Consider the following 14,335-nt stretch of genomic DNA (forward strand, 5'->3'; position numbering starts at 1 on the left):
GAACTGGATGAGTACCTATATGCTGCAGTGCTGGTGAAGTGGTAGAGTTGTGCAATGACGGCACGCACCACACGCACGCATCACACTTTGTTCCCAGCTCCCTGTCATCGGCCAGAACTTCTAGTGGTGTATCTACCGCAGTATTGCAGCGACGATCACAGTCTTCGCCTACTGTGCCCACGATAGATAGGCACGTCGAGCAATCCTTATTTTCGTAGTTGTCGTCGTTGTTTGCACACACGACGGATGCCCCATGAAAGTTAGAAGGCTCTAACCAACTGTGCAACTCAAGGGCCGGGTTAGAATTAGAATGATTGTCAGGAAATTAACTATGCTACGTGTTTAGGAAAGTGTCCTCTCTTTTTACAGCTACGTCAGGTTCACTGCTTATTGTGTGTTTACAAGCTGAGTTTGGAGATTCCTTGGACCGAAAAACAGACGACAGATACCTGGGTGTGTCGTCCGCATGATTCGCCAACGTTTTTCCATCCTGGTCCTATCAGGACTATCATCTTTAGTGTGCCTCATTTCCTGTTCACACCTACACCATAATAGACTTGCGTAGTTTCCAATTGAGAAGTGTGAAACAGAATCTGTGTTACCACAGTAATCCCGAGAAGTGCAAAGGAATAGGCAGGAGCAATAAACTACCTGGCCATAAGTGACAGTTATACTTTTAATGATAGTGTAATGCTTCTTATCGTTGGCAGTATTATAGCATGTGAGGGATATAACACGTCAAATAATTTCAGGTAACGTTTCATAACTCACTAATGGTACAGTTACACCTCATTATCATAGTAAGTGATACATCTGTCTGGGAATGTCCAAAATTTGTCATTCCCACGGAAGATTGTTCTGCCATGATACAGCAAAACAAATTTTGATACCTGCCATTGATCCAATTTTTTAGCATCACTGTCTTGAAAACAGCTTTCAAGACTGTAACTTGTAACAGAGATCCTTGGCAGAGCATTACCTCTTGTCTATGTATTATAATAATTATTATAATGACAGGCAATAAGTTACGCAAATGTGAATAAATCTTTGTGTTGACTGAGTGTTGTCCATTCAAGAGCCATTGCACAAGTCCACATCCAACTCTTCACGCACAGATATTTATTATTTGCTATGCACAGACAGTTATCAGCGTGCACCACACTGGCAATGTCCCTTGGGATCTGAAGCGGTGACTCACAAAAATAAAAAAAATGAACAGTTTTGTAAGTATTTCAATTGCAATGAAAACGGGACGATTGGACAGTAAATTGGACGGTTTCATTATAACAGTGGTACACAGGAAAAAAACTCGGGGTGTTGGGGGGGGGGGATCTGGATCGATCTCTGGGCATAACCAAGTGTAAAATTTTAGAAGGGTTAGTACATCCTGAAATGGCCCTCATGCCTCAGACACCACTACTCGATTAGTGCACCTCCCTTTTACAGTAAGAGGCCTCTTACTATCTACGGCATATCCTATCAAAGCTCACAGGACAGCAAATTTGGCCAATGCTTATGTGACAGTGCCTCGTAGAACATGCAGGTTTTCTGTTGAATTGACACTACATCTCTGGTAGCCCCTTTAATGTCTGGAGGTAGGTGCATCATTTTACATTTTACCAGCAGTAATGTATAGCATTGCAAAAAAGGAAACAAGGGCTTAATCTCAACGCTGCATCAGCATCATCCATCATCTCACAATAGCGTTGTTGTTGTCAGCCTCTGCACAAAGATTTGGGTGGACCTGAAATGGACCTTTTTTTTTCTTTTCATTTCCTGCTGTCAAGTTATTTTGTCTTGGCATGTAGCTGTGAGATGTCAGTAGAAGCCATGAAGTCATTCTCTTTACTTCTTGAACTTGGATGAAGAAAGCACTGTTCTGGAAGATCCTAATTCGTCAGAGGCGTCGTAAAGGCATTAGTGTAAAAACCAGGTCTCTCAGCAAAATTGCCGTGCACACACGTACATTGTTTGATGCCGTTTCATGGATGGATGGGACTTGATCAGCAGCACCTGGTCCTTCTATAACACAGAACGTCAAAAGTGCACCTCAAGTTGGCTACGACAACCGCAAAAACCGCCGCCCTACAGCACACAAACAGTTCACAAACAGAGAGATAAAAGGTAACTGGGAAGTGGGTTATGGCGCTTATGTTACGGACAGAGGTACTGTTTGTATAGTGCCTGTTTCTAACACCAGCACACAAACAGCGTCAGCTCTTCCTTTTAGTGATCGGGGTTCATAGTTTGCGAATTGTTCTGTGTCCAAAAATTGTAAACACATTATACGTATTTAAGTAATATACGTACCACTTGCGCTTGACCCTGTCGAACTGCCTGCAGCTGTAATACACATGAAAACCAATCATGTCTACCACATTCCACAAAAGTCACAGGTTCAGTAACAGTGAAAGTTTCATGATAACGCGTCCGTTAACGAGAAAAGTCAATCACGTTCATATGAATGACATCACTTGAACTTGTTTATTGTATTTTATTTATCTAGTTATTAATCATAGGTTAGGGGATACCTTACGTTGTACCGATTTCGTCTTTTGCTGCTAAGTTACTCACGCGCAAGAGTGACAGACCTGATTGGGAAACTACATAGACATTGTGACTTACTGTCGAAGTTGCTGGCTCGCTTTGTTCGTGGAACACTGTCGGAACGGCGTCAAGTTTCAATTCGTTCCTTTTTTGTGTCAATCCAAGTTGCACTTCCATGACGTTCTCATCCAGGTACACATTATCGGTGAAATGCGAGGAGCATACACGGACAGCATGAACACTCCTTGCTTCATCTGGATACCCGCTAGTGATGTAGCTGCTTCCAACTTTCGCTTCGTCTGGGGTCTGGCTGTAGCTGTATCCTTGGCGTGCGAAATCAAACATCGAGGTTTTCGAAGGAAGTTTTCCTGGAGTCGGGAACGCTGCGTCGGTTTCCAAACGACATCCCACGCGAAGGATGCAAGCGTAGCGATAGTATCCGAGTCACTAGAAAGTGTCACATGTGAATACGGGCGACGTGCCGGAAAAAAACAAAGCAGCCCCAGACTTGGCGGCAGACGACAGCGTCCTTCACAGCGGATTAGCCAGATTCGACCTTGCGTCACGCGATGTTGTTGGCGCTGGCGCTTTCGAGGATCAAAACGAAACCGGATCTTTTAAATTCGATTCCTCATCACCCGGTCCGTTTTGGAAGGAGAAAATTTGGCAAATAGCTCGTGGTAGTGTACCGAACACATTGGTATTGGATTCGTAACCACGGTTCCGGATGCGACAGTCCCTTTAAATAAATTTGTGTATCCCTGTCTTGTGCTTTCTTTACGCAGGGACAATGCAACTGTGTATGTAGCGATATGCAAGAATTATCTGGTGGCACAAATGGGTCTCTTTTTGTCAGTTTATTAGAGTATGCTTCGGTTTTTGAAGTCATACCAATTCCAACACAAGCGCGTGCAATTTTTTGCTGCTCTTTCCTCAAATCACTACTTTTGCGCAGAAGAAAGCAGAGTCTGCCGCTTTGTAAAGCTTAATTCATGAGAAGTTTGTTTCTCTGCTTGTTTGTTACATGTTGTTAGGAGCTCGGTATGTTGAAGAAGAAAGCTGTTTGCAGTTATAGGTATTTGAGCAGAAACGCTTGCATCTGAGCACAGGGTAGAAATTCCTATGAAGCACGGCACCCTCAGTGTAAATTAATTATTTTGGATGTGAGTCTGCTTCACTGCATGACAAGACCCGGTAGGCTGAAATGGCAAGAGAGAAAAACTTGGAGCGCTTGATTGATAAAGTAGAATTTTAATATGTTCCTAAAATTATAGTTTTGTAATAGATTTCTAAACTGCAATGCAAGATAGCAAATCATTAATATAGTAGGAATGCAATCACATCATATGTCTGTTCCCGTAAAGGCGTTCTGTCGTGCGCGAATACAACTTTGCCCCCAGGCTTTCGCGCCTTTTTGCTCGCAGGTGTAGCCTCAGACGACGAGTGTATGAGCATAGAAAGGGTCATGTATTACATAAGCCTGGTGATGATGTTGAGTGTTCCAGGGTCTCAATTATTATTATTTTAAAGAGCAGTGGTAGTTTACCGGTGTTGTGATTCTAGAGGCACGAGTCACGAGAGGCATAGAGGCACGAGTCCCTTCTTGTTCTGGGACGATCACAAGACATTGTGAATAAGCTTGGCATCTGCTATGTCACCATCTTGTGTACGCCACCGCCGCGACGATCAGCTTTATCCGGAAGACTAGGATAGATTTTAGCACTGGTAATGCCTTCATGTAACCAGGTTTCGGTAAGGACAATAACATAGAAGTCCGGGGGTACGATGAAGTCATGCAGCACATCCGCCTTGGGCAGTACAATTCGAATGCTTGTGAATAGGAGTGACAGAGGGTACGTGGAGGACACTGATAGGTTATTCATGGGACGAGGATGTCATTGTTCCACGACTACACAGCGATCACTGTCATAACGATAGCACTTTACATCGGCAAGTAATTTATCGTATTTTAGTTTGAGAGGACATGACATTGTCTTGGCAAATCACAATAAGTGTTGACAAGAGGTGCGGATGTTGAGGCAGAAATCTTCACCTAAGGAAAACGGCGTTGAATTGAGTTTGTGTCCACACGACAATATACTTTGTTTCGTCTTATCGACTGTTTCGCCGTTCCCTTGCGTCGTGGAAGCATCCCACTCGGTGTGCCCCTTCAATCTCATTGGCAGTAACAGTGCCTACAAGTGACGGCAGTCAAGGGTAGTGAAACAGAAATTGATGACCTTACTTTCTGCGTGTTAGCACTACTAATGTTAGCGCTAACATTAGTTGGGGTATTGAGATATTGATGTATTGAGGCGATATTTCCGTAATGTGTCCCGTTTTGTGAGGGGGTCTCGTGCACTACTCGCAATTAATAACCCAAGTAGCGCGAGTCTGATTCGGAAACATGTTACATGACAGGACGCCTCCCCAGCAGAGTCTACCTTCATAGGTAGCTCCTGCTTAATGACAAAGACTCCTTGTCCCATCGTACAGCTAGCAATATGACAATACAGGTCTCCCCCTACCCCCAGCGATGCAGGAGAACCACGGTACCTATGTTGTCAGCCTTGCATGTGGCATCCCATGTGAAATATGAAATATATACTTACATGGCCACAATGTTGTTGCAGTTTTGTGTACACATATTCCTCCAGTGTTGCAAATGAATGTTGGAAATAAAGTTGAAGTCGTTGTCCTCAGCAACGTCTATGCAACGTCGCAGGATGATGATAATGAAATGTTGCCCTGACATTTTCTACCTGGGGCGTTTGTAGAGCAAATATTACTGTAATGTTGAGGAACGTTATGGCAATGTTGCCTAAATGTTTTGGCTGTAACATTGCCATAATGTAGTGCAAACATTACCAAAATGTCGCTTCATTATAGCAGAGAGTCGAACCGAAACGTTTAACGGTCCGGTTCGGGTTTAGGTTCGGTGATAAGGGTTCGGTTCCGGTTCAGCTCCAGAAAGCAATTATAATGGTTCAAACCGGCTCTTTCCAAACGGTTCAGTTCCCGAACCGGTACAGGGGCGACAGGTGCGAATGAAGCACAACAGGCAGGTTAAAACAAGCTCCCGCGTGTGTGTTACGGTGCTTGAAGTGGGCAGGAAAGCGTCAGTAGTCGTTCAGGATTTTGAAAGAGTTTGTGCGATATGAAAGACAAGATTAGTAGCGGTTACAAGAGGAGCATAGCCATGAATTACTCGTTTGGGTTGACTTTCCCCGCACGTAGCTCAGGTCGCGGAGGTTAACTCACCTACCGGATTGTTCGCAGAATCGCACCAGGAATAACAGTCAACCAAGCCTCCTACCTTGGCCTAAGTCATTTAAGTAATTGAAATTATTCGTTACCAGTTAGAACCGCGATTGCACGTTAATCAGATAACGACGCTTCATGGTATGTAATTGAATTGGAATGGTGTGATCGTGAGCTCCGGGACATTACGTGTACTAAAGGGCACGTTATTGTGTCAGCATTGACCGCCGACGTGCTCGGCGCTAGAGTGAAGTGTCTGTGGAACAAAGACAAAGCAAGTGCAAACAGACAGTTAGACTCATTTTAGACCCACTGGCGATTTTTAGATACTGTGTCAGTATGGTCGTTTTTGCTTCTTTTATTTTAAATTCATAAAGAAAGCCAACTTGGCATCTTCTTTTCATTCTGACCAGCATGAGTGTGGCGGGTGCTTTACTTTCTAGCACCCTAGGCACGCCCGGGCAAACTTAATAAACGAAATGACAGTAACTTCACCTCCTGACCAACCATCATTCCGAATGACACCGTTTTTTCAACACGCCCCTGCTTTCAACAAGCCAGGAGAGAACGACGCCACACGAGATGATAGTTGGTGAGGAGGTGAACTTACCGGCATTCCGTTTCATTAAGTTTGCAGTGTGGCTAGTGTATAAGGGGCTTATGTAAGTTCACACGCGCACACGTTGGGAATTATGCTGCAGCGTTGTACACACGAATAGTGCTAGAGCTGAGCTCAGGTAGTTTGCTTTCGCGATGCACTACGGATAAGAGAACAGAAGAAGAAAAAGAAAAACGAAGGGGAGAATATTTGAAAGACCGAAGGTCGCACAGCTGACGACATATACGTCGGTTGGTCCGCGTATTCGCATTTATCAGGATGCCTGCGATAACGGTAGAGATGATCTCGAAGACACAGCGCTGTCAAAGAAAAACTGACAGGTTTGTGTTACAAACGGAGTGATCCTGAAGTGCAGTGCCTGTTTCTGACGCAAACGTCATAGGAAAGTGTCACTTTCTCATTGAGGGTGCTACCCTAGTAGCACAAAACGTTTTGTAAACGTCGAGGAAAGGTATAGCCACAACCACATTTTCATCTAGAAGACGTGTTCAATCTGATCTACATAACATCTTGTATCCCAGGATAGGTTGACGCTTTCCCGAGTCTTGAAGATGTGTTTGTGGCCGTGTTGAAGACGTTCAAAAAACCTTTAAAACACATATTTGAATGTGAGAAAATTCAGCCCTGTGGATATCCACCGGGTACAGTTTTGCGGATATGTGCCTCTTTTTTTCATTTTTGAACTTCAGGCACCATCACCACACGTTCCATTTTCTGTTTCTCTAAGCAGAACTGCAAGCAACACTGCCACGTGACCTTTCGGCCAAAATCGAAGACGCAGTTCACCAGGGTGGACCGCGTTAGCAGAGGTGCTCCCACCGTAAGGACAGCAGGCTCCCTCCACAGCGTTACACGTAGGGGAACCAGCGTAGAGGTGACCATAGGCCATGGTCTATACCCATGCAAAGGGAAAACGGATACTATACATTGCTCGTCTTAGGAACGCCCGCAAACTCGATAGCCGTTCTCGCCTCTGAGTCAGAATGGGGGTGAGGTATCTAAAGTGTATTTTAATTACGCACACAAACAACATGAATTGGGAAATTTCTGGGAGTATTAGCTCCCCGTCAACTCAACGCCTGTGTTTCCTACTGCTTCTGATTTGAGACAGTCAGTAGGTCCACCGAAAGTAAACTTACTCAGTGCACACAAATCGTCCTCGTCTAAGATACGTCTTGAACACAGATGGCGAAGACGTATTATAAATGGAAACTCGGTACGTCTTGCAAACGTGAACGGAAGACGTTTACGCAGGTCTTCCTTTAGGATATCTCTTCAACAGAAATGTCGAAGACGTATTATAAACGTTAAATCGGCGCGTCCTAAAAACATTCTATAAATTACGGCTTCTAGACGTCGCGTTGACGTCCTGATCGTCTTCAACAAAATTGTCCCCCATTTCCTGTTGATCCCTAATTCTTATATATATTTATGTGTATGTCTTAGACGTTAGTAGTCCTAGCAGTTTTAAGTTACTATCTGTTGCTATTTCGTGACTCGAGAAGATCCAAATCATTGTTGGGAGGGCACGACCTTTTCGGCAAGCTAGAGGATGTCTACGAAGCTAATAAATGAAGAAAAAATACGAAAAATAGTTTTTGTGTTCATGCACAACATCCAGTTTCGCACTTAATTCCGTGTGAACCGTTATTTGAACCGGAAACCGGTATTTTTTTACCGGTTTAGTTCCGGTTCAGCTCCAAGATGGCGTCGACTCTTTCGGTTCGGTTCAGTTCCGGTTCGGCCAAAAATAACGGCTAATAACGGTTTTCGGTTCGGGTTCGGGTTCGGTTCGACTCTCTGCATTATAGTATATGTTTTGAAGAAACGTGGGTCTCTTGCTGTCATAATGTTGCAGAAACGTTGTAAAGCAACGTTGCAATAAATTTTCAAGAGGATATTAGCCACGTCTTTACAATGTTTGATAAGAAATAAGACTTGATAAGTATAAGTATAAGACCCATAACGTCCCTATAAGCCATAACGTCCTCCCAAGAAATTCTGCTACTAGGGTTATGATGCCACTAAGTTATTTTCTTTATCACATTATTAATGATTTTCACTCTTGAAATACAATTTTTAAAACTATTACAGAAATTAACACATTGTCTGCTTTCCATCTTTACGGAACAGAGCTATAATTTTATCAGTAAAAATCCATAAATTATATTCATTCATTAGGGAAAATGCTTCGCTCTAAGCGTGGGACACAATAAGTGAACTCTCCCTCTAGTACCGTAATTTCACGCGGCTTATGCGCTATGTTTTCTTCTCACGGGCGCTCTGCGGCTTATCCACCACACTCTTAAACCCGTACCTTTTATTGTAACTTTTAGAAACATACGTATTTTCGTGGACGTAGACGTAGAAATACACGTAGATTTCGAGATTTCTTATAGGTTACACCACTGTAACGTATATTAAGAGGGTAAAATCAGCAGAATCTCATTTGCTGCACGTAGAACATGTACTTACAAGTCCCAAACGTCACCACACCAGCATTGGACAGCTGTTTGGCCTTCGTGGCTAAACGTCCAAAAACTGAAAGTCCAATTAGCAAGCTCCCAGAGACGTTCGATGGACATTAATTCGTGAAGCTAGAAATCATTACTCTGAGGCACGTGTCTGTCGAACATCTATAGAATATCATGTGAGGATAACGACGCTTGGACTTTGCTTGCCATCTTTGCTTGGATTATCATTTATCAAATGACCATTACACGACTTACCGCGATTCGCTGTCTCTTGCTGCTCAGAATCCCGGGTGAGACACCTTCAGCGTTGTGAGAAATTGCCTTCGAATTTCTCTCCAAATTGCTGTTCGAGTTGAGCGTTGCTTTCGTAGCACTGAGGGGCGAAATGACGGAAACAAATTGGTGCTTTCGAAGGTGGCGTCAAATTGGAGCTGTAACCGAGTGCTGCAGTCCAATATACACTCCTGGCTTCCTGGCATTCCTGGCAAAAAATTGGCCAAGAAATTTAAAAGAATTCAGTGTTCGCTTTCGCTTATTTTCAATGAAAGCTACGGTGTACCTCTTAAATATCACGGTAACCTTGATGTTTAGAGTGCGAGTTAAACTCTTAGAGTTAAACTCTTATGTATATAGGGGCTTGTGTGTAGCCTTATGGAATTATCACCGTTACCTTTTTGTTAATATTACTGTTGACTTGAATTTTGTACCTCCGGCTTAGAAGCTATATCCTAGCCTTAAGGAAGTACATTCCCGCCACTTTTATGTTAAGGATACAGCGTTTGACAAAAGCTTACGGCACACCAGGTCGGCATACTTTTTCTCCAGCGTGACAGTGCCGCCGTCGACAAGTGGAAAGCAGAAGTAGTAACGGATCATTCTTCTGTTTCCCCTTCTCCTGTTGTGTAGACGACCACAGTATGACGCTGAAGAAAAATTACGCCGGCATCGTGTCCGTAATCCTTTGTCGGGCATCGTACCTCAATTTATGGGTCCAGGTCGCTATTAAATGTCAGTCATAAAGTCTGATCTGGTGAGACTGATGCGATTAAGACCTTTAGCTAGTCACATAGGGACTAACTATAAGAGCGAGTTAGGTCCACCTATGTCAGTGTTTGAGACTGGCTTTCAAATGCGACCTGTGTAACGTGGTGATTACGTTGATGTCAGTGTACACAGACCACAAGAAATGACAGACAGTAGTTTTTCTCCTTACATATATTTACAACCATTCTTCGGTACAAAATTAGAAAAAGTCTTTGGAACGGCTCTGCCACACAAAGAACGCTCAAGTGTTACTCAAGTGACAGAATATAGCAACCATCCGAATGAATTTGAAAGCCTTAGAGCGAAAGAAATATTGAAGGGGATGCTCAACGTTAAAGGCTGTTTTACTTTCCCAACTAAAATTGAAAGAAAAGTTAGTAATTCGGGATTCTATTACACGCAATGAATGTCGCTTTCGCTATAGACCATTGCACAAATTATTTGCGAATGCAGCTACACTTTGGCATTTTCAGCTCAGCTTGTTGGTAAATTCACTTTTAACGCATTAATTAAATCAGTAAAATTAACAGAGAGAATATTCATGGCGTGAGGGAAGATGCCCTAGGTCGCTGAACATAATCGGGAAGCTCGCCTCGTTTTGTGTACGTAGTCAATGGACGGCACAATCATTACGCTGCAGAAGAGAGAACCTTCTAGAATTTCTAGAAGGACGATGAATTTCACTGAAACTCACCTGAAGCAATTTTCAAGCTGATACATTATATCCAATTATATATTTCCAAGGTACGATATTAAAACACAGTTCTCTTTTTCTCTTTCGACCTGTTGTTTGCTCTCTTGCTATTTTATTTTCGCTGCCTTCCGAACGCCATTTTATTTACTGTTTTTCTTTCTCTTTCTAACGAGCATCGCGATATCTGTTCTTCCTTCTGCGACGATGGAGCGAATTTTTGCAACGAAGTTCGCGCGGCAGACTGCCACGCGCGTTCCGCCGCCAGTTGTTCGCCGGCACCAGCTCCATGGAGCGAAAAACCAGCGGACGGCGTCGGGAAGTCTTGCTGTGATGGCACTGTTGCCAGGGTATAAGGTGAAAGCTTAGTGAAATCAGTTGCTCGAAAAAGTGCATTTAATGTCACAAATTTTGCAACTAAATCCAACAACTGTCTGAAAAGATACGCCCAGTAACGTCCCGAAAGGCATATTCACTACTGCGAAAGGAAAACATGTTTCTTGGCAGAGAATGCCTCACGTTCTAACGATGCAGTTGGCGAAACAGCGAGCAGACGACAGCATCCAGTTGCAAGAAGAGGACGATGACGATGATTCACGAGAGCAGACGACCACGTGCAGGCGATCTGGCGTAGATTCTTAGCGGAAGAGCACTTTGATTGGTTCATCTGCAGTTGACGCTTCCGGAATCGCGGACGCTGGGCGAAAATATCTGGCATGGGCAGATCGGCGGCGGACGCTCAGATTTTTGACGGCTCGCGCAGGGCGTCCGACGCTGAGCGAAGTTCGCAGCTTTTTCGCTGTACATTCGCTCCATGGAGGTTGCCCTTAACGCGGTGTTAAGCGTTGCTTTTACACGGCATGAGGGAACATGTTCGTTATGTTCGTTAAGCGCACGTGTTCGCTGCGCATATGTGCGTGCTGCTATTGTGTCTCTTCACGTGTCAGTGAAATTGTTCGCAAAAAATTACATCTTCCTCTCCTACTGAACAAAAGTACAGCCTCAACTAAGTCGACATTCCTACCGATTTCAGCAAGTGCAAAGTACCTTCCGGGTCTATGCTCGCAGTAACAACACAACATGGGTTTATGCTCTCCAGATTCGTCTGTGTCACATATGTATTCTGGGCAGTCGCATTAATCTCGTGTGCATCATCCATGCGAACACCGCGAAAGTCCGTACTCAAGAACGGCATCATGCCTGAGAGAGCAGTTGCAGCGTTTAGTGAAACGTATAACGTGTTGTGTATATATAGAAACATTTTACCTTTGACCACGGAGTAAGAAGACTAGGAGATGAAACTGCCCATAGAAGCAAGCGCTGGCGCGCGACCAGAGACTGTCACGTTGGGGGAGAGAAAAAAAAAAGGCAGTTGCTGACTTTACGCGACAGATGGCACGGCGGCACTGTCTTCCATATTCCCCCCTTTTTGTTTTTCATTTTCCATTTCCGTTTTCAATTTTCCTTTAACTCATCAGCGCAGAGTTCACACCCGTAAGCAGAGTTCGAGCTGGTGACAACCGAAAATCTCCGATATGAAGAAGCGTACGATGTCAAAACCGGTAAATATTCAGTGTCAATAAATGGCAGGCAGTGGCATGCCGAGGGCCGAATGATCAAGAACGAGAGGGCGAAAACCACGTGCACTGCGCTCGGCCAAGGCCGCTCAAGTGGGGGTTAAACTTATAAATGATATCGTCGTTACCTCTCTGGATAGGGAACACAACTATTTACAAGTTACACCATCTGCTATCCGGCCAGTCACTTATATTACCGACGAGTACCTTCCACTGTGACATGTAGAAGATGTGTGACGTTGTTAGAAAAGTAGTGTAACTTTTAAATTAGACGTTACAGCATTTTCGACGTGGCGCTAAAAGCAACCAGATTAAGACTATATTTTCCTGTCGTCTTTCGGAAACTTCGGGTTTGATGCATTAGAACTGCACACTGAATTTTCCTTTTCTTTTTTTCTTTTTGCAGCAGAGAGAGAAGCACTCACGAGTTTTCGACTTTCTTTATGACGTTTTTACATTTCCATTGAAGTTACAGAAATATAATTGTGCACCTATAGTGGATACTACTACAATGTGCGCAGCAGCGCAGCAGTCATCCCGGCCGGCTGGGCGGGCGGAAGAAACAAAGCCAAATGCCGTGCAAAGCCGAAATATCCCGTCCTCCAGTGTGACGTCGACACAAGTTTTGTGGGCCGCAAGTCGGAATGAAGATCGGTATTCGGTATAAGATTCGGTTTTCAAAAAACGAAAAAAAAGAAAAAAAAAGAAGACGTGAAGAGTTTCGGATAACTAGATTGCACACATAATCAGTGTTCCCTGAACAACTACAACAACTTTATTTTGATATGATAGATGGGGAGGTTCATCGCCAGAGGCGATACTCTACCCCATTGCTGGTTGGGATGGGGGGAATAAAATAATGAGCCCCTTCACAATAACGATCGAAGTTCGATTGTGTCCAGAAAGGTCAAAAGAGATCGTTGGTGGGCGGGATGGGCCCAGGGACCAAGCAATTTTGATAGGGAGAAGGGGCGAGGGTCCAGCTGACTAAGAGATGTTCCCTGTTCCCTGATGAACACGTCGTATGAGTATAGTTTCATTCTGTAACACCCAAAACTCGGCGTCGCTCTGCTTTAAGGACCAAACTATCCAATGGGCTGCATTTGGTTTCTATAAACTCTGCGTTGAGCTGTCAAGCACTATACTAAAAGTGCTGGACGTGCACACATGCAATATTCGATCCTATTATAGAGCCATCACTATAATGCTAATGAATGTACTCATTTTATTGTAACAGATGTGCAAGAGTGTAGTGGAGCACAACTTTAGTGGCGGATGGACTGTGTTGCACATGGAATACTCTATCGTTGACGGGAAAGGCTGCAATGACACAAACTATCAAGGAAACTACCAGATGGTTCAAGCATTACGTGACCTTATGAAGATCAACTTTACGGCCAACGACTGCCCCTGACCAATATAGAAAATGCCGTGTCAACTGAGGGAACTCTGTGCAGATTCATAGTATATTACGCGATATATGCGGCGTTCATAGCATTCACTGGAATAATATAATACCTAGTAGGTGTTTACCTTGAAAAAAAAAATAATATCCAACAACCAGACTGCAGTAATCACTGAGTTAAAAATCTTTCACGATGTACGCTGTAGCCCATAACTTAAACAATAACGTGCTCCTTGGCCTTGAAGACTCATTGGTCAAGAATCATTCTAAAAAAAAAAAAAAAAAACGAATACACTCCTCGAAATAAATCACGCAGGGTGTCGCACCGATCCCGAACACGAACCGAAAATCGTACCCGAACCGTTATTTTTGCCGGAACCGATCCCGAACCGAAATTATCATGGCATTGTGGAACCCGAACGGAAGCAGAACCGGAAAAAAATAATAGCGATAACCGGTTCATGACGAAACGGTTCGTACAAAAAGAAGCCAGTATAAAACTTCAAGTGTCTCCCAATCCCCGGACGAGGACACAGTGTTCTCCATATCACGGACTTCACCTAGTAGTCAAACGAGGATGCATATAGCGAATTCGGGTGGTCATTTCATGGCAACACGGCCTAATTAACGCGCCCGGAAATTCCTAGGTTGGCGCCCGAGATGGATCATGTGACCTTTGCCACCCGAATATGAGTGCCGGGAACTTAGCGGTTTTAG

General features: G+C 43.9%; 1 protein-coding gene across 1 annotated transcript; it reads right to left on the reverse strand.

The window, feature by feature from the left end:
• Window positions 1–1,914: 1,914 nt before the first annotated feature.
• Window positions 1,915–3,275, reverse strand: LOC135376207 (uncharacterized). Its single transcript, XM_064608809.1, has 3 exons — window positions 2,626–3,275; window positions 2,311–2,343; window positions 1,915–2,022 (listed from the first exon to the last, which is right to left on the reverse strand). Exons 1-3 carry the CDS (start codon window positions 2,890–2,892, stop codon window positions 1,939–1,941), a joined length of 384 nt encoding a protein of 127 aa, XP_064464879.1. The 5' UTR covers window positions 2,893–3,275; the 3' UTR covers window positions 1,915–1,938.
• Window positions 3,276–14,335: the final 11,060 nt, after the last annotated feature.

This window comes from Ornithodoros turicata, unplaced genomic scaffold (assembly GCF_037126465.1).
Source record: "Ornithodoros turicata isolate Travis unplaced genomic scaffold, ASM3712646v1 ctg00001056.1, whole genome shotgun sequence".
Lineage (NCBI taxonomy): Eukaryota > Metazoa > Arthropoda > Arachnida > Ixodida > Argasidae > Ornithodoros > Ornithodoros turicata.

What these genes read in the sequence shown, in the direction of transcription:
- LOC135376207 (XM_064608809.1), bottom strand. Translation starts at nt 2,892, where the DNA reads ATGTTTGATTTCGCACGCCAAGGATACAGCTACAGCCAGACCCCAGAC. An exon ending in GCGAGCCAGCAACTTCGACA is followed by an intron (nt 2,344 to 2,625) that starts GTAAGTCACAAT and finishes TGTGTATTACAG; the next exon opens with CTGCAGGCAGTTCGACAGGG. An exon ending in GACAGGGTCAAGCGCAAGTG is followed by an intron (nt 2,023 to 2,310) that starts GTACGTATATTA and finishes TCTGTGTTATAG; the next exon opens with AAGGACCAGGTGCTGCTGAT.